This window comes from Chrysemys picta, chromosome 1, assembly GCF_011386835.1.
Source record: "Chrysemys picta bellii isolate R12L10 chromosome 1, ASM1138683v2, whole genome shotgun sequence".
Classification (NCBI taxonomy): Eukaryota; Metazoa; Chordata; order Testudines; family Emydidae; genus Chrysemys; species Chrysemys picta.
Window position 1 is genome coordinate 234,342,983 of NC_088791.1, and position 26,641 is coordinate 234,369,623.

General features: G+C 43.5%; 2 protein-coding genes across 6 annotated transcripts in view; one reads left to right on the forward strand and one right to left on the reverse strand.

The window, feature by feature from the left end:
• Nucleotides 1-26,641, reverse strand: part of GABRG3 (gamma-aminobutyric acid type A receptor subunit gamma3) — a 529,212-nt gene that overhangs the window by 182,624 nt on the left and 319,947 nt on the right. The gene's annotated exons all lie outside the window — the stretch shown is intronic.
• On the forward strand, nucleotides 4,530-7,225 carry LOC135982883 (myb/SANT-like DNA-binding domain-containing protein 2). Its single transcript, XM_065591335.1, has 2 exons — nucleotides 4,530-5,457; nucleotides 6,717-7,225. Exons 1-2 carry the CDS (start codon nucleotides 4,917-4,919, stop codon nucleotides 7,208-7,210), a joined length of 1,035 nt encoding a protein of 344 aa, XP_065447407.1. The 5' UTR covers nucleotides 4,530-4,916; the 3' UTR covers nucleotides 7,211-7,225.

Genomic DNA, 26,641 nt, shown 5'->3' on the forward strand with positions numbered 1-26,641 from the left:
TATATATCTCCTCAATATTTATTCCACTCTATATGCATCCGAAGAAGTGGGCTGTAGTCCACAAAAGCTTATGCTCTAATAAATTTGTTAGTCTCTAAGGTGCCACAAGTACTCCTGTTCTTTTTGCGGATACAGACTAACACGGCTGCTACGCTGAAACCTGTCATTATGCAAGGCACTGCATTTAGCCGTATTGAGTGGAAATCCATAAACCTCATGAAAAACCTCGTACAGATACAGACAGACATCATCTTCCTTTCCAAATGCAAGCTGATGGACATCATACCAAAAGGACTAAAGGTAAAAAATCCATTACAATCTACATATCACACAGACTATGCTGAGAGACTGTGTCACACACTCTCAAAGAAACTGCGAAACCACCTGATCAGCATCCTCTACAGCAAACAGGGAAAGATTAAGAATGAGCTCTCAAAACTGGATACTCTCATAAGAAACCAACCTTCCACACAAACTTCCTCATGGATAGACTTTACAAAAACTAGACAAGCCATTTACAAGACAAACTTTGCCTCTCTACAAAGGAAAAAGGACACTAAACTATCTAAACTGCTACATGCCACAAGCAGCCACAACAGTAGTTCCCTTAACCCACCCAGCAATATTGTTAATCTTTGCAGCTATACTCTTAGCCCAGCAGAAGAGTCTGTCCTATCTCGGGGCCTCTCCTTTTGTCCCTCCAGACCCATAAATATGCTACAGTTCTGCAGTGACCTAGAATCCTACTTTCGACGTCTCCGACTCAAAGAATATTTCCAACATACCTCTGAACAGCATACTAACCCACAGAATCCCCCCTACCAGCACTACAAAAAAAGGATTCTGCGTGGACTCCTCCGGACGGTTGAAACAACAGACTGGATTTCCACATAGATTGCTTCTGTCAACGTGCAAAGGCTGAAATTGTGGAAAAGCAACATCACTTGCCCCATAACCTCAGCCATGCTGAACACAACGCCATCTACAGCCTCAGAAACAACCCTGACATCATAATCAAAAAGGCTGACAAAGGAGGTGCTGTCGTCATCATGAATAAATTGGAATATGACCAAGAGTCTGCTAGACAGCTCTCTAACACCACATTCTACAGGCCATTATCCTCTGATCCCACTGAGGATTACCTAAAGAAACTACACCATCTGCTAAAAATACTCCCTGACAAAGCACAGGAACAAATCTGTACAGACACATGCCTAGAACCCCGACCGGGGATATTCTATTTGCTACCCAAGATCCATTTACCTGGAAATCCTGGACGCCCCATTATCTCAGGCATTGGCACCCTAACATCAGGCTTGTCTGGTTATGTGGACTCTCTCCTCAGACCCTACACTACCAGCACTCCCAGCTATCTTCGAGACACCACTGACTTCCTGAGGAAACTACAATCCATCGGTGATCTTCCAGAAAACACCATCCTGGCCACTATGGACGTAGAAGCCCTCTACACCAAAATTCCACACAAAGATAGACTACAAGCTATCAGGAACAGTATCCCCGATAATGTCACAGCTAACCTGGTGGCTGAACTTTGTGACTTTGTCCTCACCCACAACTATTTCACATTTGGGGACAATATATACCTTCAAGTCAGCGGCACTGCTATGGGTACCCGCATGGCCCCACAATATGCCAACATTTTTATGGCTGACTTAGAACAACGCTTCCTTAGCTCTCGTCCCCTAACGCCCCTACTCTACTTGCGCTACATTGATGACATCTTCATCATCTGGACCCATGGAAAAGAAGCCCTTGAGGAATTTCACCATGATTTCAATAATTTCCATCCCACCATCAACCTCAGCCTAGATCAATCCACACAAGCGGTCCATTTCCTGGACACTACTATGCTAATAAGCGATGGTCACATAAATACCACCCTATACCGGAAACCTACTGACCGCTACACTTACCTACATGCCTCCAGCTTCCATCTAGGACACACCACACGATCCATTGTCTACAGCCAAGCTCTAAGATATAACCGCATTTGCTCCAATCCCTCAGATAGAGACAAGCACCTACAAGATCTCTATCAAGCATTCTTAAAACTACAGTACCCACCTGCTGAAGTGAAAAAACAGATTGACAGAGCCAGACGAGTACCCAGAAGTCACCTCCTACAAGACAGGCCCAACAAAGAAAATAACAGAACACCACTAGCTGTCACCTTCAGCCCCCAACTAAAACCTCTCCAGCGCATCATCAGAGACCTACAACCTATCCTGAAAGATGATCCTTTACTCTCACAGATCTTGGGAGACAGACCTGTCCTCGCTTACAGACAATCCCCCAACCTAAAGGAAATACTCACCAGCAACCACACATCACTGAACAAAACCACTGACCCAGGAACCTATCCTTGTAACAAAGCCTGATGCCAACTCTGTCCACATATCTATTCAAGTGACATCATCATAGGACCTAATCACATCAGCCATACCATCAGGGGCTCGTTCACGTGCACATCTACCAATGTGATATATGCCATCATGTGCCAGCAATGCCCCTCTGCCATGTACATTGGCCAAACCGGACAGTCTCTCCGCAAAAGAATTAATGGACACAAATCTGACATCAGGAATCATAATATTCAAAAACCAGTGGGAGAACACTTTAACCTGTCTGGTCATTCAATGTCAGACCTGCGGGTGGCTATCTTACAACAGAAAAACTTCAAAAACAGACTCCAACGAGAGACTGCTGAGCTGGAATTGATATGCAAACTAGACACAATCAACTCAGGATTGAATAAGGACTGGGAATGGCTGAGCCATTACAAACATTGAAATCTATCTCCCCTTGTAAGTATTTTTACACTTCTTATCAAACTGTCTGTACTGGGCTATCTTGATTATCACTTCAAAAGCTTTTTTTTTTTCTCTTACTTAATTGGCCTCTCAGAGTTGGTAAGACAACTCCCACCTGTTCATGCTCTCGGTATGTGTGTATATATATCTCCTCAATATTTATTCCACTCTCTATGCATCCGAAGAAGTGGGCTGTAGTCCACGAAAGCTTATGCTCTAATAAATTTGTTAGTCTCTAAGGTGCCACAAGTACTCCTGTTCTTTTTGCGGATACAGACTAACACGGCTGCTACTCTGAAACCTGTCATAATTGTGCTAGGTGCTTTACAGGAAACTTTATAGTCCAAGGACTAATACATGTCTCCTATGGCATTGGGTAGAAAGAGGGTGCAGGGATACCTACTGCTAAGTGCACTTATGAAAGGAACTCATTATGGCAACAGGTAGTCAAAAGCACAAGACAGGGGTCACACTAATGCTGCTGGCAGCACCAGTGGTCCCAGGTGACCATGTCTGGGCAAAAGAAAGCAGAGCTGCGGTGGTGGGGAAGCACCGATTAAAGCAAGGTGCACTTTCGAGCATGGCTGTCAGGAGGTATTGACCCTGCTATTATCACGTGCCAGTACACCTGCCGCCCAGGTTTATAGTACATATGATTAATCCCTGAAGTAGACATTAAATAACTGGTAACAATGAACATATTGGTGGGTATTGTGGATGAATGGGAGAATATGGGTTGCAAAAATAAGTTCATGTAGTAGTTGCTTAGGCAGAGATGCATACTTATTAGAGGTTCAGTGCGGGGATGGTTGCTGGGGTGGTGGCAGTACACTTTTTGTTGATGATTTAATACTGTTGATGTAAATGCTAACGAGATTATTCTCAGGGCACTGTTGAACATAGCTGATTGTTCCCCAGGTACATATGGCTCTTCTATTACCAGTAGCATACCCCATTTTGGGGATACTAAAAGGCTTTAATGTGAAGTCAGTTGGGATTTTCTTCATTCTTCAACAAATGGAATCGATCCATATGTTTTCCCAAAATTATATAATTAACAATAAATAGCAACCAATTGTATTCTGTATTGATTTATGTTTTACTAGAAACATAAAAAGCCAAGTTCTCTACTGATTTATTTAATCCTGCAACGTTAAAAAAAATCACAGCAAAGTTTGCTGCACCTCTGATTTAGCACTCACTGGGTTACTCTGAAAACACTAATATGTCATGTTAGTTATGCACAGAAAAAATATAATTAGCTATGAAATTAAATACATAGAAATACCTCAACAACACCCTCCAAGTACAGATAATCTTAAAATATTCAATGTAGCACCAAAGCACAGGGAGGATAAATATAATTTGGGTATGGGATCATTATAGAGAGAATTTTTATAGTCTGAAAATTGTCTCCTCTAACCTGTAATTTGAAACAATTAGTCTATTCACAGTTTGTCTGCTGATGACCTATCTAAAAGGAGAAAAGTTATTAATAAGATACACATATTATTATAGCCAGTTTTAAAATAAGTATAAAGGTAATTGTAAGAGTGATCATCATGCAGGACTGCAGCATTACTTACTCAGTCTTAAAAGACAGGCACAAAATTAAAATTACTCTAAAAATAGCACCTTTTTTTTGCCCTTGGTCCTGAAGAGAAAAATACCAGTAATTGCTTCTTGTAACGGATTAAAATCTTAGGCCTGGTCTACACTACGACTTTAATTCGGATTTATCAGCTTTAATTCGAATTAACCCTGTAACCGTCCACACAACGACGCTATTTAATTCGATGTAAAGGGCCCTTTAAATCGATTTCTGTACTCCACCCCAACGAGCGGAGTAGCGCCAAAATCGATTTTAGCAATTCGAATTAGGGTTAGTGTGGCCGCAATTCGATGGTATTGGCCTCCGGGAGCTATCCCACAGTGCATCATTGTGACCGCTCTGGACAGCAATCTGAACTCGGATGCACTGGCCAGGTAGACAGGAAAAGCCCCGCGAACATTTGAACTTCATTTCCTGTTTGCCCAGCGTGGAGAGCACAGGTGACCACAGATACCTCATCAGCACAGGTAACCATGCAGGCTGATAATCGAAAAAGAGCACCAGCATGGACCGTGAGGGAGGTACTGGATCTGATCGCTGTATGGGGAGAGGATTCAGTGCTTGCAGAACTTCGTTCTAAAAGACGAAATGCAAAAACTTTTGAAAAAATTTCCAAGGGCATGATGGAGAGAGGCCACAATAGGGACTCTGAGCAGTGCCGCGTGAAGGTCAAGGAGCTCAGACAAGCCTATCAAAAAACAAAGGAGGCAAACGGTCGCTCCGGGTCAGAGCCGCGGACATGCCGCTACTACGCCGAGCTGCATGCAATTCTAGGGGGGGCTGCCACCACTACCCCACCTTTGTTCGTGGATTCTGGGTCGGGGATAGTCTCGACGCCTGAGGATTCTGCCGATGGGGTAGAGGAGGAGGAGGAGGAGGAGGATGAGCTTGCAGAGAGCACACAGCACTCCCTTCTCCCCAACAGCCAGGATCTTTTTATCACCCCGACTGAAGTACCCTCCCAAGCCTCCCAAGCCAGTACCCAAGACTCTGACCCCATGGAAGGGACCTCAGGTGAGTTTACCTTTTAAAATGTAAAACTTGTTTTAAAAGCAAACGGTTTTTAATGATTACTTTGCCTGACTTTGCATTCGCGGTCAGTTCAGCTACTGGAAAAGTCTGTAGCTACTGGAAAAGTCTGTTAACGTGTCTGGGGATGGAGCGGAAATCCTCCAGGGACATCTCAATGAAGCTCTCCTGGAGGTACTCCGAAAGCCTTGCCACAAGGTTTCTGGGCAGTGCATCTTTATTCCCTCCTCCATGGTAGGACACTTGACCACGCCATGCTTGCAGCAAGTAATCTGGTATCATTGCCTGACAAAGCCTGGCAGCGTATGGTCCCGGTGTTTGCTGGCATTCAAGCAACATCCGTTCTTTATCTTGTTGTGTAATCCTCAGGAGAGTGATATCACTCCTGGTAACCTGGTTGAAATACGGGAACTTAATTAAGGGGACAGAGGTGGCCGTTCCTACTGGGCTGTTTGCCTGTGGCGGAAAATAAATCCTTCCCTGCAGTTAGCCAAGCGCAGATGGGAAATTGGCCCTGAGTTTTTCGCGTTTGGCTAGCAGGGATCTTCCCTGTTACCAGCCACGCGGTGGGGGGAGGGTACCGTGATCATCCCAGAGAGTTCATGGCGAGGGGGGGGGGGGTCGGCGGCGGGGGGGGGGGGTAGTTTGGTGCCTGCAGGGATCTTCCCTGATACCAGCCACGCGGTGGGGGGAAGGGTACCGTGATCATCCCAGAGAGTTCATGGCGAGGGGGGGGGGCGGCGGCGGGGGGGGGTAGTTTGGTGCCTGCAGGGATCTTCCCTGATACCAGCCACGTGGTGGGGGGAAGGGTACCGTGATCATCCCAGAGAATTCATGGCGAGGGGGGGGGGTTAGTTTGTTTTCTGGTGCTGCTGAATGTTAACAGAAAAACCGCAGCACTCTACTTGCCTGAAGGGGCCCAGACAAGCCCCACCACACTGCCCCCCCCAACTGGCTGAGATTGGCCAGGCTTCTGCAGCACTCTACAAGCTATGCTTGGTATGTGGGAAAGCACGGCGCAGAAGCTTACCATGGCCGCATGCAAGCCGAATTCTGTTGCCCAGACCTGTGATCTCTAGCAGCAAAGCCACAGGCACTCAGCATTAAGAGGCAAAATGCGACCTAGCACAGAAATCACATGTGCTATGTAATGTGAACAGTGTTGGTCACCGTGAAAGAGTATAAGCATTGTTCTGCAAAATGTAGCTTTTAAAACAATTCTCTCTTTTTTCCCCTCCCTACAGCAGCTGCAAATTCCTCAAGCCTCCCTCCTCCATCCCAAAGGTTATCACAGATAAGGCGTCGTAAGAAGAAGACGCGAGACGAGATGTTTTCTGAAATTATGCAATCCAGCAGGAGTGACAGAGCTCATCTGAATGAGTGGAAGGAAACAGTTTCAAAGTATAGGAAAGAAGTCAGTGAACGTGAGGACAGGAGGGACCAACGTGAGGAGAGGAGGGACCAACGTGAGGAGAGGAGAGACGATCGAGATGAGAGATGGCGGCAGGAAGACCAGAGGATGAAGGATGCAACGCTGGGGCTGCTCCGGCGTCTGGTGGAGGTTCAGGAACGGCTGCTGGAAAACAGACTGCCGCTTCAGCCCCTGTTCCACCCTCCTCCCTCCCCATGTTCCGTATCCTCCTCACCCAGATGTGTAAGAACGCGGGGGGGGAGGCTCCGTACACCTTCCCATTCCACCCAAGTAGACAGCCCAAGCAAAAGGCTGTCATTTTTTTAACCTTTTCTTTGTGGCTTTTTCCTTCCCAGCAATCCTCCTCCCAAATACCACCCGGGTTCCCTCCCTCTTTTTCTAATCTATTAATAAAGAATAAATGATTTTTAAATGATAGTGACTTTATTTGGTTTGAAAGAAAGCTGGGGGAAGGGGCAGGGTGGGTTCCTTACAGAAAATCAGTCAGTAAAGGGGGAGGGTTTTCATGAAGGAGAAACAAACAGATATTTCACACGGTAGCCTGGCCAGCCATGAAACTGGTTTTCAAAGCTTCTCTGATGCACAGCGCTTCCTGGTGTGATCTTCTAATCGCCCTGGTGTCTGGCTGCGTGTAATCAGCAGCCAGGCGATTTGCCTCAGCCTCCCACCCCGCCATAAAGGTCTCCCCCTTACTTTCACAGAGATTGTGGAGCACACAGCAAGCAACAATAACAATGGGGAGATTTCTTTGGCTGAGGTCAGAGCGAGTCAATAATGATCTCCAGCGGCCTTTTAAACGGCCAAATGCACATTCTACCACCATTCTGCACTTGCTTAGCCTGTAGTTAAACAGCTCCTGACTCCTGTCCAGGCTGCCTGTGTATGGCTTCATAAGCCATGGCATTAAGGGGTAGGCTGGGTCCCCAAGAATAACTATGGGCATTTCAACATCCCCAACGGTTATTTTCTGGTCCGGAAAGTAAGTCCCTTGCTGCAGCCCTTTAAACAGAGTAGTGTTCCTGAAGACGCGAGCGTCATGAACCCTTCCCGCCCAGCCCGCGTTGATGTTGGTGAAACGTCCCTTGTGATCCACAAGTGCTTGCAGCACCATTGAAAAGTACCCCTTGCGGTTTATGTACTCGGTGGCTTGGTGCTCCGGTGCCAAGATAGGGATATGGGTTCCGTCTATCGCCCCACCACAGTTAGGGAATCCCATTGCAGCAAAACCATCCACTATAGCCTGCACATTTCCCAGAGTCACTAACTTTCGTAGCAGCACCTGAGTGATTGCTTTGGCTACTTGCATCACAGCAGCCCCCACAGTAGATTTGCCCACTCCAAATTGATTCCCGACTGACCGGTAGCTGTCTGGCGTTGCAAGCTTCCACAGGGCTATCGCCACGCGCTTCTCAACTGTGAGGGCTGCTCTCATCTTGGTATTCTGGCGTTTCAGGGCAGGGGACAGCAAGTCACAAAGTTCCATGAAAGTGCCCTTACGCATGCGAAAGTTCCGCAGCCACTGGGAATCGTCCCAGACCTGCAACACTATGCGGTCCCACCAGTCTGTGCTTGTTTCCCTTGCCCAGAATCGGCGTTCCATGGATAGAATCTGCCCCATTAACAACATGATCTCCAAAGCACCGGGGCCTGTGGTTTCACTGAATTCTGTGTCCGTGTCCATGTCCTCATCATGCTTGTCGCTGCGCTGCCGCCGCCGCTGCCTCCTCTCCTCGTTTTTCTGGTCCTGGCTGAGCATAAACTCCACGAGAACGCGCGAGGTGTTTACAATATTCATGAGTGCTGTCTTGACCTCAGCGGGCTCCATGCTTGCCGTGGTATGGAGTCTGCAGTGTTCACCCACCCAGGAAAAAAGGCGCGAAAATGGTTGTCTGCCGTCCGTTGCTTTCATGCAGGGAGGGAGGGAGGGAGGAAGTGAGGCTGTACCCAGAACCACCTGCGACGATGTTTTTTGTCCCATCAGGCACTGGGATCTTAACCCACAATCCCAATGGGCGCGGGAGACTGTGGGAACTATGGGATAGCTATGGAATTGCTACCCACAGTGCAACGGTGCAGAAATCGACGCTAGCCCCGGTACTTGGACGCACACCACCGAATTACTGTGCTAGTGTGGCCGCACTCATTTCGACTTTATACAACCTGTTTCTCAAATCCGAATTATCTAAATTCGGATTAATCCCGTAGTGTACACATACCCTTAGTTACTCACCAACAAGTTTAGGGCACTAGGTACTGAATGCTCTCTTTAGGTGACACTGGCCAGACTTTGTGCTGGGATGCAAGCAGGAATTAGGGAAATGAATATACACACCAAATTAGGGGCTGACCATGAAGGTGCAGTATAGCCATTACTATAGCTTCTATCTTCAGAAGTATAGATCCAGTAGCCCTTCTCCCAACCCATCCTCAAATATCTCTCCATACCAGTCTAGTCTGAGCTGTTCTAAAGTTTATTTTTAAGGGCCCAGAGGACTACTTATACAGCTGATCCCCCTGCATTGCTTCATCAATGGGGTATTTACAGAATTCTTGCAACATGGATGGTCTTGAATGAGTCCTCTGCCAATGGTGGAATGTTACCCTGTGATAGCAGGATTCTGAAATATTTGAATATCCCGCCTGGTCACAAGCACAGACAAGACATAATTGAAATATGCATATGTATGCTCACATTGCATGTGTATAAATATGAACCTGTCCATCTAAACTCAATATATCCAACTTTAGAATGAGAGTCTTCTGTCTGCCTCCCTGCACAATGAGGTTTAAAAATATTAAGATAACTACTTCTTAAATTTTTTGACAACAGAGCTTTCCTAGATTTTAGTGGGTGAAACTAATGTGAAACTGACAAATGCTGGCAGTCTGTTTTTAGAAAGAACAGGAAAACCATCACCACTTTGGTTGGTCACTGAAGTTACATAAATATTTGTGATCATATAAAGGCCATTGCCAGAAAAAGAAAAGAAAGTCAATCATATTTAATAAAAATGATCACCTAAGGATCAACTTTTGAGAAAGAGGATTGAGGAACACTTGCAAAAGTGTGTAAAGTTCTTGAAGTGCCCATTTGTGCATGTGAAGGACAATTTGCACAATAACATATGCAAATGATCACACATTTCATCTCACAGACATTGGTTCTCAGCTTTGGAAACTTTGGCCCCAGATTAGCAAAATATTGGTAAATTTAGGTTATCCTTTGAAATTTCACACTTTAAGGAATATTGCAATCTTTGTGAAATACTTTCTTCACCAACCAATCTGCTAAAGTTAAAATCCAGCTGTATATAGTTTATCATAGAATCATAGAATCATAGAATATAGGACTGGAAGGGACCTCGAGAGGTCATCGAGTCCAGTCCCCTGCCCGCATGGCAGGACCAAATACTGTCTAGACCATCCCTGATAGACATTTATCTAACCTACTCTTAAATATCTCCAGAGACGGAGATTCCACAACCTCCCTAGGCAATTTATTCCAGTGTTTAACCACCCTGACAGTTAGGAACTTTTTCCTAATGTCCAACCTAGACCTCCCTTGCTGCAGTTTAAACCCATTGTTTCTGGTTCTATCCTTAGAGGCTAAGGTGAACAAGTTCTCTCCCTCCTCCTCATGACACCCTTTTAGATACCTGTAAACTGCTATCATGTCCCCTCTCAGTCTTCTCTTCTCCAAACTAAACAAACCCAGTTCTTTCAGCCTTCCTTCATAGGTCATGTTCTCAAGACCTTTAATCATTCTTGTTGCTCTTCTTTGGACCCTTTCCAATTTCTCCACATCTTTTTTAAAATGCGGCGCCCAGAACTGGACACAATACTCCAGCTGAGGCCTAACCAGAGCAGAGTAGAGCGGAAGAATGACTTCTCGTGTCTTGCTCACAACACACCTGTTAATGCATCCCAGAATCATGTTTGCTTTTTTTGCAACAGCATCACACTGTTGACTCATATTTAGCTTGTGGTCCACTATAACCCCTAGATCCCTTTCTGCCGTACTCCTTCCTAGACAGTCTTTTCCCATTCTGTATGTGTGAAATTGATTTTTCCTTCCTAAGTGGAGCACTTTGCATTTGTCTTTGTTAAACTTCATCCTGTTTAACTCAGACCATTTCTCCAATTTGTCCAGATCATTTTGAATTATGACCCTGTCCTCCAGAGTAGTTGCAATCCCTCCCAGTTTGGTATCATCCGCAAACTTAATAAGCGTACTTTCTATGCCAATATCTAAGTCGTTGATGAAGATATTGAACAGAGCCGGTCCCAAAACAGACTCCTGCGGAACCCCACTCGTTACGCCTTTCCAGCAGGATTGGGAGCCATTAATAACAACTCTCTGAGTACGGTTATCCAGCCAGTTATGCACCCACCTTATAGTAGCCCCATCTTATATTACTTTCTAATGCAGAAATCCCTCATGGAAGTGCATTTTCAGAATTTTCACCATAAGGATTTAAGTTTAATTGAGTATTGTGCCTGGACTTATGGCCAGTCCAGGTTCCTTAAATGAGAACAATACAATACAAAGAAAATACAATTCAATTATCTCTGTCTGCCCTCACTTAGGGTTACCATATTTCCACAATCAAAAAAGAGGATACTGGGGGGGGGGAAACCCGCTCTAGCCCCGCCCCCGTCCACTCCCTCCCACTTCCCATCCCCTGACTGCCCCGCTCAGAACCCCCAACCCTTCCTACTCCTTGTCCCCTGACTGCCCCCTCCTGGGACCCCTGCCACTAACTGCCCCCTAGGACCCCACCCCCATCTAAGCCTCCCCCTGCTTCTTGTCCCCTGACTGCCCCCTCCTGAGAACCCCCCACCCTAACTGCCTCCCTAGGACTCTACCTGTCCCCTGACTGCCTCAACCCTTATCCACACCCCCACTCCATATTCACACCCCCTCCCCCAGATAGACCCCGGGGACTCCCACGCCCTATCTAACCGCTCCCCGCCCCCTGACAGGACCCCCCAGAACTCCCAACCCATACAACCCTCTCTGCTCCCTGCCTGCCTCGACCCCTCTCCACACCCCCGCCCCGACAGCCCCCTCCAGAACCCCTGACCCATCCAATCCCCCCCTATTCTCTGTCTCTTGACTGCCCCCTCCAGAAACTCCCTGCCCCTTCTCCAGCCTCCTGGCCTCCTTACCCTGCCGCTCAGAACAGCATGTCGGGCTCTGCATGGAGCCCGACACATGGCTGCGCTCCCCAGCGCAACACACAACCCGGTCCCTGCCCCCATACAGTGCTGCCAGAGTGGGGCGCTGGGCAGCAGGGGAGGGGGAGCAGGGGAGAAGGAGGAAGAGCTGCCGAGGCCCAATGCAAATGGCCCGGCCGGCCGGTGATCTGAGAATGCAGGGAGGGAGGGAAGGGGAGTAGCTCTACATTGGCCGGGCTGAAATACAGCAGCTGATCTGAAGCTGCAGGGGAAGGGCTCTGGCTGCTGGAGCCCCATGCAAGCGGCTGAATTTCCTGCAGCCCTGCCGCACTCTGCATGGGGGGGAAATCCCGGACATTTGTAGCTATTTACAAATTCCCCCCAGATGCTATTTTTAACCCAAAAAGCCAGACATGTCTGGGAAAATCCGGACGAATGGTAACCCTACCTCACTGCATTAAACACCATTAAATCCTGCAAAGAGGTATGTCATTTAACACAAGTTCACTCTCAGGTGACCTGACCAATTCTTAATACTGAATTGTGGCCTAGTTGTATCTATGATCTGAAAACAGCTTCAGTAGATAGGTTTGATAAGAGCCAATACTTGCAGAAAAAATATGGTGGCACTTTGTAATTTTTTTAAAATTAAATACAGAAAGTTAATTTGGGTCGTTGAAATTTGCCAGAGCTAACAGAGCTACAGTCCTCTGTCTAGAGAAAAGACATCACGGGCAGTTCCTGTACATACCTCCCCACCATCTACCTCTAGCAGGGCCACTTCCACAGGCCCATACAACCCTTGGCCTCTCTGATGAGGCTGCCAACATGAATGTCAGACCAATGGTGCTGGTGGTGGAAGTTTTGTGATGGAACCATCTGTTGACTGGGAATTGAATTAGCACCAGATCATTTTTCATTCTATGATGTATCCAAGTCCTTCAACTTCTAAAACAAATTATCTTTATGATTTTTCCTCAACAATAAGTTGTTTTGAAATAAAATGAAATTAGGGGGCTTCCTATCTTAGTGGACCATTTGTCTTTCATTCCAGAGTACACATTATGTCTGAGGTCCTATATATGACTTGGAATTGATGCACCCCAACTCTGCTCACAGTACATTGGAATGTAGTGTCACAAAAACAACACACAGAATTTGACATGTAGATATTATCATTATGGCCAAACTAATAATTTAACCATTTTAGAAACATGTAGATAAAGGTAGCTAAGATAGTTAAAATGGAGATAATTTGGCAGAGTTCAACACAATATACAGGGTGGTGCTGGAAGAGATATTGCATTGTTTCTTTACTACATAACCTACTTGCGGTATTACTAACGATTTGTATCTGACCTAGAGTTCCAGATCCGTATCTGACCATATTATCAGAATTATAACTAAGCTAAATGAAGTGAGTTAATGATGCAGTGTCATTGTAAAGTTTATATCTTAACTCATAACATTTAAATCAGATGCATACAACCATCTAGATTAATTTTTTAATAAAGTGAAGTAAAAAGATGGTCAGCCATGGGAGAAGAACTATTTAAATGATTTGGTCAGATGTATACTACAAGAAAAAAAACTTAAAGACAGAAATTGCTCACAACGCTCAGGAATGTTTTCCCCATGCCTGCTTTCAACTTTTATTTTATAATAAATTCTAAAACTGAATAGTAAAATACTTTTTCCACTGAAGACGTTAAAAATGCTCTAATCATGACAATATGAAAAATGAAAGCAGCAGTAAGAGAAATGAATTGCAGGTTTCAAATCATAAAGTGTTGACTCATGTGGCTTTCAATAAACTTTCACTTGCTACTGGACCCCCCTTTAACTTGAGCTTTTTACTCTCAAATCCTAAATCAGGACAGATTTCATCCTTTAACCTTAAGTTTATTTAAGAAAGAGCAAGTTAACAGTGAACCATCCACAGATAAAGTCCTTTTGAAAGCTACAGGCAGGCAAACACTGGTAAAAAGTTGACTGGGAACTTCTCCCTAGTACACAGTAGATTACTAAAAACCTAAATAAGCACAAAGATGTATTGACATAGACTTTTAAAGAAAAAAAATGGACACTAAGCGGTCTGAAATGTTTTGACCTTATTCACACAGTAGTCTCACTAGCCTGACACAAAATCCCAGATGGCAGGGAGATGTGAAGGACAGAACATAGATTCAAACCCTTTTTAATTCACTTATCTCAAGAATCTACAGGAATTTTAAACCTGAACAAAGCAACAAACACAGCCTAGGTCATTTACAACTTCACTTCTTGCTTTAGAGTTCTACACAAATTTAAACTTTTAGCTAGGTGTCTGTTTTGGAACACCCACCTGCAGGCATTGATGAAAAGAAGGAAAACAAATCCATATAAAATCCAGCGGTCAAACAACCAGAAAGGGAGTTTAACAGACCTGCTCTCTCTTCTGGACTTCCTGCCTCTTGCTTAAGAAGATCTACCCTTCTTCCATGCTCCCTGTGAATAAGGGTTATAGAAATCTGCTACCTGGATGATGGAAAGGTAAAAGTTTGCAGCCAGAGACCAAAAAAAAGTTTTTATGGTCATTTAATCACTAAATTTTATAAAAAGTGTTAAGAGTTCAAAAATGGGGAAAGTTAACAGGATAAAATGTTGGCAACTACATTAGTTTCTCTTATATTTCCACTGTGGATGATTTTTCATACCAGAAATCTATAGTCAATACATTTAATAATTTTGGTGTAGTTTAAATTCATAACAATTACTTTTTAAATTAAGAGATCCATTTTTCAACCCTAAAATGCCGTAAAGTATATGTCATTGCAGAGGAGTCACACAAGTTTTAATAAACATGGTCTTGAGCATTAAAGTCATTCTTCTTGTCTGAAATCCAGACTAATTTAATTTAAAAAAAATAACAGTCTACAGACAGATTTGCTGCACATTTTTTTTATCTTGAAGTTCCAACAGGTGTCAATGGAGAGAACAATTTGGCTTTTGGAAATTCGTCTTTGTACCAGAACATATAGCAAGTATATCCTTCCTTAGTAGAATTTGTTTTAATTAATATGATAAGCTTATACTTCAGTCATGAGGCAATTCAGCTGCAATTATAGAATTTAAGGCTATTATTACCTAATTATTAATAGTGATAGTAGAGTCATTGTGAAGGTTTTCAAAAGTATGAATCTGATAAATACAACAAACCTGCCTGAATACTTATAATGTAATTTAATTTACATTCAGCCTGCTGGTAGAATACTTCCAACGAATCCTCAATAAAAGGAAAAATGTAAGATATATAGGGGGCAGTAAATTTAACCTAAAAATGCTACACAATCTGACATTCAGGTTTCCAGTCATCCACATGGTTTGATCAAAAACTGCTCTACTTTAGTTGCTAAATCCACTACAAACTCATTTTTGTAACACATAGGTTGTCCAGGGTGGTCATACATACCTGTCACGGCTGAGGACAGCATACACCTACAGGCAGCCTACAACTGCTACTAGTCATTGTTTTCTACTCCTACTCATACCTCCCCAAAGAATTACAGCTTCTCCCTTTATGCCTCCCTCTGGGGGAAAAAAAGCCACTTCTGATAGCAACACATCTGTTCTCTTCCTTCGCATCGAAACAGAACACAGTATTCCTAAAGGCTAAACTAATCCATGGCATATGGTAGACACCAAACAATCAATATGCATAAAGAATTATTTGAGCACTGCAATACTCTATACAACAATATTTAGCAAAAACACCAGCCATATCCTATGTTGAAAAGGAAACGGTCAGGTCAATTTATGTCCCAAGTGTGGATTATATAAAAATCAAGATTTTACTAGAACTTAAGTTCAATATCAGTAAGCCAGGATCTTTTAAAAATCCCAGTGAAAACAAACACACACACACACACACACACACACACACACTTTATTGTCTGAATCTAGACATCCCCTGCAGTGCATGACAGATGAAAAAAGAAACTGACTATAAACAAAAGTGAAAAACAACTTGGCTATTTTCTTTGTCCAAAGAGATAGAAATGCAAAAAATAGACCATCAGCATTAATGGTGAGGAGTACATTACATTTGTATCTTATTTTTTGCCAGCTTTAGTCACCTTAGGGACTTTTAATAAGACTGATAAGAATGGTACAAGTCAGCAGCACTATTTTTATGCCATTTGTATTGGACAGATCAGTGGTTTCCAACCTTTTTTCATTTGTGGACCTCTACAAATTTTTGAATGGAGGTGAAGACCCCTTTGGAAATCTTAGACATAGTCTGAAGACCCTAGGTTGAAAACCACTGGGATAGAAAATTTCATTACCCTATTGAAAAAATGAGAGTACATAATTGGGACTCCTGATTTATAATTATTGGAAATTTACAGATTGAAAACATTGAAGCAAACTCAGAAGTTCATATGACAATAGAAAAATCATTAGAGGAACTCTGTTTTCTAAAACATATCTCGGGCCAGATTGGGTCTATGTTATAGTGGAGAGGGTATAGGTCTACAGCCAATGGCCCCTAGGAAACCAATCTAATCAGCACAATTTAGAGCAGCCCTGAGTTGTGCCATTGGCCCACTGTGGGCTCAGTCAGGCTGAGGAACAGAAGAGAGACTATAAGGTTTAGTCAGATAGTGATTCTTTACAATATTCTGAGTAATCTGTGAAACAGGCTAAATAATAGCATGGGTGCAAAAAATCCAAACACATGGGAAGAGGAATATGGAACTGAAATGAGGAGGTTTCAGTTGTTCTTATAGGCCAAATCCTGCAGATCAGGTAAGACAGGTGGTAGGCTGCGAATGTAGTAGAATAAGTGTGCTGTGTGTATGATACCTGGAGTCCAAGTAAGTATCTCATTCCCCTGTGCAATGTGGAATACAGATCCTTTGGGGCTCCCAGCAGCTTAACACAGAGCGATATTTTAAAAGCAGGGTAAGAGTGATTTGGAGGAGGAATGTGGTTGGTGGATCTGTGACTGTGGCTCCTATGGTCAAACTTCTCCTCTGGATGGAAGAGAGTGGGGAGTCAGACTGAGGTAATGCCTGCTAAGAGATCCTTCTGCCAATCTGTGGCCTGGGGACAGGGAAGGATCCCCTCCCTCTAAATCTTCATATACGTCTGCAAAGCACACCCTGTTTTTTCTGTGGGTTGGAGAGAGGATTTTGGCCCTATTATGCTATTATGATGAACATTATCAACATACCTGTAAATAAATCCCAATAGTAAATACCACATTGCATTGTAAAGGTTTGGGATAGAATCAGCACATCAAGCTGAGTGCCTGCCACCAGTTTTGCCTCTGTCCCCAAGTAAAAGATGAGCCACAAATAAATACAAAAATCGTGTATTGCACCATTAGACATGGAGAATCCCAAGATGAATATGATACCACATGTGCACATCTGGCAATATGGTGCCTGACTATTCTGTACTGTCTGCCCAGCTCCTTCTTGATGTGTAGACCATTGATTTAGATTGTGCTCTTTCCTTTACACTCTCTGGGTATGTCTACACTACAAAATTAGGTCGATTTTATAGAAGCCGATTTTTTAGAATTCGATTTTATGCAGTCTATTGCGTATGTCCACACTAAGCGCATTAAGTCGGTGGAGTGCATCCTCACTACCGTGGCTAGCATCGACTTACAGAACAGTGCACTGTGGGTAGTTATCCCACAGTTCTCGCAGTCTCCGCTGCCCATTGGAATTCTGGGTTAAGCTCCCAATGCCTGATGGGGCAAAAACTTTGTCGCGGGTGGTTTTGGGTACATCTCGTCAGGCCCCCCTCCCTCCCTCCTTCCGTGAAAGCCACGGCAGACAATCGTTTCGAGCCTTTTTTCCGGGGTCTCATCCGCCGGACCTGCTCAGCCCGCTGCCTGCCTGGATGATCAGAACCCCAGGCAGGCAGTGGGCTGAGCGGGGCCGATGGACGGAGCCCCAGACCGGCAGGGGGCTGAGCCGCTCAGCCCACTGCCGGTTTGGGGCTCCATCTGCCGGCTTCTGCCAGCCGGGGTCCTGCTCAGCCCCACTCAGCTGGCAGACATTCGGTGAGGTCGATCAGGGGTGCTTGGAAAGACATGGCTATCCTCCTCTTAGAGCACCGAATGGGAGTGACTCCAGGGCATTCTCTTCTTTAAGTTTCGTCTCATGGAGATTCAGTCCTGCCTGGAATATCATGCGAGCTGGAGCCTTCTGCCTCAGGCTGCTCTCCCAGCCAGCATTACCATGCGGTCGCACCTACCCCAGCCTGCCCCATGATCCCATGGCTCATGAAGCCTGGACAGTAGTAAGGAGCAGTTCAACTTGTGGAATGACAAATCTAGAATGAAAGATTGCACTCTATGGGCCACGTTAAGATTAGTCCTAGATAGCATTTAGTCCCTATAAAAGCCTTCATGAAAATTTTCCCCTGCCCCTAACAAAAATGTTAATTTATCAGAGCAGCTGAAAGGGTAAGGAACCCGGGACTATAACTTAGAGAGAGCTTCCATATTATTTAACTCATAATTGATATAATTCAAAGTAAAATTTCACAGCGTGGTCTGTTCTAAGACTAAAAAGGCAGGAGGGGAGTCAGAAAAAGGAACAGTGACCTGTTTCCACCCGGTTTCAAACCAGGGATGTTTTGCGTGTTAGGGGAATGTGATCACCGCTACACTAAGGGGCTCTGGCAGGATTGCTAGAGAGGTATGATACTTTTGCCATTAAGCAAACACAGCAATTCTTTCCTGGCCTCTGCCACCGAATGCCTCCATGAATTATGCTGTGTCCTATCAGTGCGGGAGGACTGCATGAGCTTAGAAAACATGTCATTGCGAGTGCGTTTTTTTCATCTTCTAATCTGCGATAACCTCAGGGACGGAGATGATGGGGAAGCGTAGAAACATTCTTGGGGGACTGCATGGTCAACTGTGCTGCTGACTGCTGCTGAGTTCACCACGCTGGCCAAACAGGAAATGAAATTCAAAAGTTCCCAAGGGTTTTCCTGTTTACCTGGCTAGTGCATCTGAGTTCAAAGTGCTGTCCAGAGCAGTCACAATGGAGCACTCTGGGATAGCTCCTGGAGGCCAATACTGTTGAATTGCATCCACACTACCCCAAATTCGACCTGGTGATGTCGATTTCAGTGCTAATCCCCTCGTCAGGGATGAGTACAGAAATCGATTTTAAGAGCCCTTTATCGACAAAAATGGCTTTGTCATGTGGACGGGTGCAGGGTTAAATCAATCCAACGCTGCTAAATTCAACCTGAACTCGTAGTGTAGACCAGGGCTCTGATTTTTGCAGGTCCTAACAAAAGTAACACTGATGGAATCACAAACACCAAGTAAGAACTCTGCAAATTCTCTGTTTAAAAGTTAATTATCAGTGAAAAAACAAAGATCCAGACAGTCTCAGCTGTCTCTTGATCCCTACACATCTTGTCATTAGATCCCTTAACAAGTAAGTTAGCATCAGCTGTTCCTCACAGCACTCTTATATTAGCAAGAGTTCCAGGTACACGGGATGTTGAAAAAGAAGGAGCAGCTGTTCCAGAAGGAAAGAAGAAAGTGGAGTGGAAAATGATAATAGCCCAAGGCAATAACCTCTGTTTGGCACTCAGGTATTTCACTGCACATGCAAAAAGTAACAGCTGCAATGCACAATAAGGCTGTACACACACATACAGCCATAGCTTTTTGGATCACTCTCTGGCATGCACAGAAGAACCTAACCCATATATAGAAAGGAAGGCAGAAGGTGCTTCCCACAGCGGCAATAGGTGGTAATTACTATTGGGAGTAACAGTCCAGCACTTCCAACTATCCTTGCTGTACTGCATTTGATTTCCTGGACAGTGTTTCACATGACATGGCATAGAGTCCAAAGGAAGAACAGAGCAGAGGTAACACAGCCAGATACATCCAGCAGCAATCTTAAGGGACTGAATGATTTCAGCATTGCGACGAGGGCACATCAGAAAAAGAAAGGGAAGAGGGATAAGAGGAAGGACAAATAATCAGTAGGGAGCTATGGAGGTAGTTGAGGCAAACATGGAATAGTGCAATCTTAGAATGTCAAGGGGGGAGTGGTTGCTGCTGTGCTCCAGAAGGAGGCAGGCATGGTGAACCTGGAAGGTGCTATGTGAAGCTCCTATGTCCTACAGGGGGCACACTATGCCATTGTGCAGTTTAGGAGCTCTGCATGGCAGCAGCCTTCCCCCTCCCGGGCAGTTCCTGAACTGTGCTGAAGCAGGGGGGTCCCCTCCTGAGAAATTGTTTAGGAACAGAAGGTGGCTGTCATGCAGAGTTCCAAAGCCCCATAAGAGAGGAGATGTGGTTTATGAGCTTCACACAAGGAAGAGCTAGCTGCCCTGAGGAGCTCCCAAGCTGCACAGGTGCATTTGCTTCTGCAACATTTAGAATATGGGTCATCTTTATAACAGGGTAACTTGTGATCATTTGTGTGTCCTTATAATCACTATGTGCATACACGCCACCCTTATTATAGCAGGGTACTTCTACTTTTTTGTGGCAAAAATCCTGGCTGCAGGGGCAACCAATTGATGAAGTGCAAAGAAAGATCAGACAGGTCTCCCACTGAAAAGCAAATCAACTCAAAGGAAGCCAAATTAGGATATTCTGATATGTTGGAATAGTGCCATGAACAAATGACATATGGAAAACAAGGCATCAGTTTTTACTTAGTGAGCTCCCGTCTTTGTTCTACATGTTTTAGGTAGATCATCAGATAGAAATTTAGGAATACCACAGTTGAATGAGACAGAATAAAAATAATGATACAATCCTTCATGATTCAGGGCATAAACTAAACCACTAACTGAGTGGGTTAAGAGGAAATCCCCCATGTGAAGAGGTTATTCCATAACTGATCATTACAGGTTTCTTACCTCTTCCTCCGAAATCCCTATTGGAGATAGGATACTGCTCTAGGAGGACTAGTGGTCTGATTCAGTATGCTAACGCCTATGTTTCTAGTTCAAATTCTATTTTGCTATATTCAAGATATTACCCTGTGCCCATCCATCACTGTGGCAACAAAGGATAAAGTCAACATTGTAAATTCCTTCAGAAATCTGATGCTTTGAAAAAGATAGCAAAACAATGTCTAATGAATAGGAATTTCAACTGCAATAAAGCAACTTATTTTTTCCTTTCAGTATAACCATGAATTTCTGCAAGCAATAACATTACACAAATAAAATGTGTAAAATGGTTTCTCATGCCTGAAGCTTCTGTCATCTTTCTTTTTCAACAGTTATCTGGATTGTATCTGGAATACCCTCCCCGCCACCCCCACCCCAGAAATGAGAAATTATTTTATCAGGGCGAATCACTTCAAACTTGAAACAAGGACTTTTGCGAATCTTGATGTTCTCTATTTGATTTGCCCCCTATTAAGTATTTCTTTCAGTGCCATCTTCAATAGCATCATTATTGAAGTTATAGGAATTGAATGTTTTAGGGATTTTGTTGCTTTTAAAAATGAATTTTAAAGACTTTCTTTCCTTATTCCTTGACTTCCCTGCTTGATTAATGAGTGGAGGTTGACGCTACTGATGGAGATAAAACAGCTGAATGAATCTGCAGAACAGCTATGTGGAGTCTAATCTCAATACAGTCCATAAAAAATACTTGATGAAAAATTGAGATGCGTTATTCAAGCTAGCAGGGAAGAAAATAAAAAGCTATTTCCAATTTTCAAACCCTTGGTTGAACACAATGTGGATGCACGGAGCGTATTTTATTTGCAAATGAAGGTACAGCTATACACCCGATTCCCCCCTCCCCCCACCCTTATTTTTGCTCTCTAATAGCATCCCATTGCCCATCCTCTATCTTATCATGATCGCTCACAAAATGCTTCATTCACATGTTGACAGTCAGGCTATTGTGTTTGATTTTATAGTGTCAATAAATGTTTTAATTGTTTTTTAACTCTCAGAACAATACATTTGTCAGCTGGTATTGGCATTACCAAGTATTTTAGTCCCCATGATCCCACTGATGTGGGAGTTAAAAAGGGTTGTGCGTCAGCAGGAAGTTTGACATTGCTGTGCATCCTGCAGGACATGATGTATAAATTAACCCATTTGCTCTTGACCCTCACACAAAGAGACAGGAACCATTTGCAAACACTGAGATGGCAAATTGAGCCAGACTGGATTCTAGCAGCACTGGTGATATGTTTACACCTTAAGTTATTTTTGTTGGTAATTATTTAAGATAGCCTATATAAATTAAAAAGCAACAAAGAGTCCTGTGGCACCTTATAGACTAACAGATGTATTGGAGCATAAGCTTTCGTGGGTGAATGCCCACTTTGTCAGACGCATGTATTCACCCACGAAAGCTTATGCTCCAATATATCTTTTAGTCTATAAGGTGCCACAGGACTCTTTGTTGCTTTTTACAGATCCAGACTAACATGGCTACCCCTCTGATATATGAATTAAATTATCCCAAAAACTTATTTAGGTATTATTGATCTACCACATGTGGTGTGGAAAGGAGCAAAATTGGTGGGAACAGTATAGAGGGGAAAATATGGTTATGTGAGATAATACTTCTCCACATAACCATCAGATATCCACTGTTAATGACCAATATAGCTGATACACCTAACAGAGGAAAAGGTAGTGTGGCCAGGGGAGGACTAAGTACTATGCTTCTCCTTGACCACCTGCCCACTCCCACAAGCACAGCTAAGCACTGTCACCAACTCTTACCACATTTGTCTATTTTACTTAAAGCCCCGACTCCTGAAAACAAGTGATCACGTGAGAATCTCAGCTTTCATATTTTTTAGACTGAGTTTCTAGCCCTAATGGTTGCAGAGAAAAGTTTGAAAATGTGTCTCGGGTGCATCCTCAAGGCTCAAAAACCAGAAGGCAAATAAATGGAATTCAAAAATATATAACAAAAATACTCATGATCTTTAAGACAATCTGATGATTTGCAGGGGAGTGGGGGAGGGGGAAGAGCTGACATGGTTTTTGAAAGTTTGGTGTTGGCAATTTTGCAACAACTTGGTCAGCCATTACACACGACAGCAAGAGGCATGGAACCAGGTGTTGATTGTGATATCCAAGTAGCCTCTAAGTGAGCTGCCAAGACCCTAGATCAGCCAGCATGGCAGTACAAGGCCTGAATTGGAGCTTCCATGCCATGTCCATAGCTCCAGGTTTATTTAGAGTGGCATCAAGGCAGCCCTGCCACATGACCCTGGGATGTCTGCATCATTTCTGAACAAAGTCTCACAATACATTTCCTCCAAATGAAGCCATGATCTGTGTGGTCTCTAGACTCAAATGGTTAGTATCACATCAATACTGCCTACATGCCCAAACTAATACACACATCAATTTAGAAACATAGTCAAGGTGTGTCAGACATTCTCAGCATTCAAAATCTTAAGGAAATTTCTGCGCAAAAAATCTTGCTTAAACAAGAGCTACAGCTGCATACATCTATACTCATCACTGTGCCACTGTTTTCATGGGGAAAATCCCAGGAAAATGTTGCCATTTTCTCAAAAAAACAAACACTTTTAGAAAAATATAGAAATACATAGGTAAGATCACCCAAACAATCTTAATTCTTTGAAATGGGCATGTCAGGAATGAGACTGCACCTGCCTAGTGACCAGGCGACCTATGAGCACAGTTGAGCCACAGCAGGGCTACCTGACTGGCCAAGGAAGTCAGCAAATCACTCTGAAGCTCAACAGCAGCAACTGATCTATGGCTGCTCAAGACTTATGTCCGCAGCTACAGTCGCTTCTTGCCTGTCTTGCTCCCAGCCTCACTCCCTATTGGCCGCCTGACTCTGGCTCTGATACCTGGCTTTGGTTCCAGACTCCTGCTCTGACCACTAGGCCTGGCTCCAAATCCAACGACTAGGCCTGATTGCCCACATCCCAGTTCATGGCAGGGGAATAGTTTATGCACATGCTTAAATATGTGCTTATGTGCCTCGTTGGATTTAGACCCTGATTCATTTGAGTGGGCCTAGGAGTACTTTTATACCTTCACACAGCACCACAGTGACATGAAAACAAAAGAACAGAGGTAAAATGAAAGGGAAGTAGTCTCCAACAACTACCTGAGCTGATCTTGGGGAAGGTTGTTATGCAAGATTAAACTACACATCACGTGCTAAGGCATGCTAAAATGCTTTAGAAAGTAATAATCAAAGTAATTAAAGCTATAATGATGTGAGTAGGGGAAATAAATGTAACAAAACAGGCTTTGCAATAAATATAGGAACTAAACAGTTAGCACAATGCCTATATGGTTAGCCTAATGTGCCTGATCTAGGTTTGTAAGATTTAGCAATATGCATCATGTGATAAAAAAGTAAACCACAAAAGGGCACTTTAACAGATTCCTGGAGAATTTCAGTATAAATAACCAGGAAATGAAACATTACATATCGAAACCATTGTGAAATGTAACAGTCAGAAGAACCCTTAATTATGGTTCTTGGAGTGACAACCATGGGCAGGGGGCTGAGACCTAAATCAAATATGGTCCCAAATGTGTGGGGAATGTAAGGAAAATGGGTATAAAAAGATGGTCAGACTATCTCCTGGTTGGGACACCAGGCATGACTGAATGGCAGAAGCTGAGTCTGAACAACCCCTCTTACTTTTTCTTCTATCATTCCTGACAGTTTTCATAAGGTAGTAAGTCAACGTGGGGAAATGCTTTATATTGTACCAGCCTAAGATTGTAAGTACGCACAATCTAGGGATTGCTTTGTTATATGTATCCGTTTTGGTATAATTATGCTTATGCTTGGATTTTAAATAAAGTCCTCATGTCTCTATTTGCACCACTCTCACTTCATATAACAAATTTAATATAGCTGATGATTAAAGAACCTGTTATTGGTGACAGTACATTCTGCACTTCTAAATTAATAAAAAATTAATAAATAAATTTGCTTAGGCCAGAATTTAGGTTTGGCTAGTCCTTGGTTTTTTGGAAGGGGTAATATATATCTGAATGAAGGTGTCCAAAAGGTTTGCAACTGATTTTATGTAATAAAATCTGATCTATTTGAATGGGGTTTAAAAATTTTTTTTTTTAAGATACATGTTAGGCTTGACTTATTTCTGTTTTAGGTAATGTTTAGGGCTTCTTCTCAATTCCCCTAAGCCTTACACAAGAGAGATGAAATATAGTGCCAGTAACATTTGTAAAACTCTGAAACATTTCTAAGGAGTTTTTCTGAAACTGTTACAGGAGACAAAGGCTATTGATTTGCTATTGCTGTTTGTATCGTCTGTTTCAAGGGTGTCTAGAGCCTGGAATAGATATTCATTTATACATTGAAATTAAGATCAAGTCATGAAGCAGATTTGAGGTACAATCTGCTATCATCTACTAGTATTACTGGCTAGTTCCCAATTATAACTAGAGATGGGTGAACTTCAAAAGGTTCAATTCCAAAAAGCACCCAAAAGTTTAGATACCTATCCAAATACTGTAGTATCTGAACCTCATATTGAGGTAACAAAAGTGGTCAGGAAACCTTGTGAAAAAAAGGCTCTGGTGTGAAATTTCTGGTATGTTCTGCTTTGTTTATGCTAGAAATGCCAAATCCTTATAGAATTTCAGCACTTCTGCTCCTGGTCCTAAGCAGAATTGGAAAATTCAGATATGTATGAAAAATAAAACAATTGGGAACAAACTTGTTAATTCCAAAAACTGGTTACTTTCGATATAGTATGAGTTAAGGACAAACATTTGAGGCAAGTAGATGTTTGGAGGTTCTCTCAGCCCACTGTTAGCAACACTCTTGGCTGAAGGCTAGTCTCAACCAGATCTCAGGGGCTAGTCTGGATCACTTTTATACCATGAAGACTAATATGAATATGTATGTTCAGTCTTCCATGTACTCGCTTATCTGATCATTATTATGTCCCTCCATCTTCTTGCCTGTGCTTCCCACTGGTGCTTTAATAGCAAATTCTTACAGGACTTGAATTTCATCCAAATGTTTGCTATGTTTTGGAAGCACTGGCGGCAGCACAAGCCCCTGTATGAGGCCCTGAGATAGTGGTGGGATGTTGGAAAGGTCCAGACTCAGATCCAGGCTGCCATGCAGTTCTTGCATCAGACCATGAGTGGCCTGGAACGAGACATCTTCCATGTCATGGCAACCTTGATGTGGGAAACCCAATGCAGATTCAACAAATCTTAGTTGAGAAGTACCGACTCCTGAGGTGCTTTTTGGACAAAAAGGTACAAACAGCACTAGTTTGGGCCTGTTTTACTCAGCTCCATGACATTGACGGTCCCACAAGGTTTTTCTTAGGGTTGGAGAAAAAGTCCGACTGTCAGCAGATTTTTTGCCTATGGCTGCTGGATAGTCATCTGAATGGCTTACCCTGCTGAGATCTGGAAAGCAGCTGTTTCTTATTACAACATTCTGTACTCGCCTGAAGCCTGTGACATGCTGGCATGGAGGAGCTGCACCACAGGTTATCCCATCTGACTGGTGAAGAACAGCAGTGCCTGGATGCCCCACTGTCATCGCAG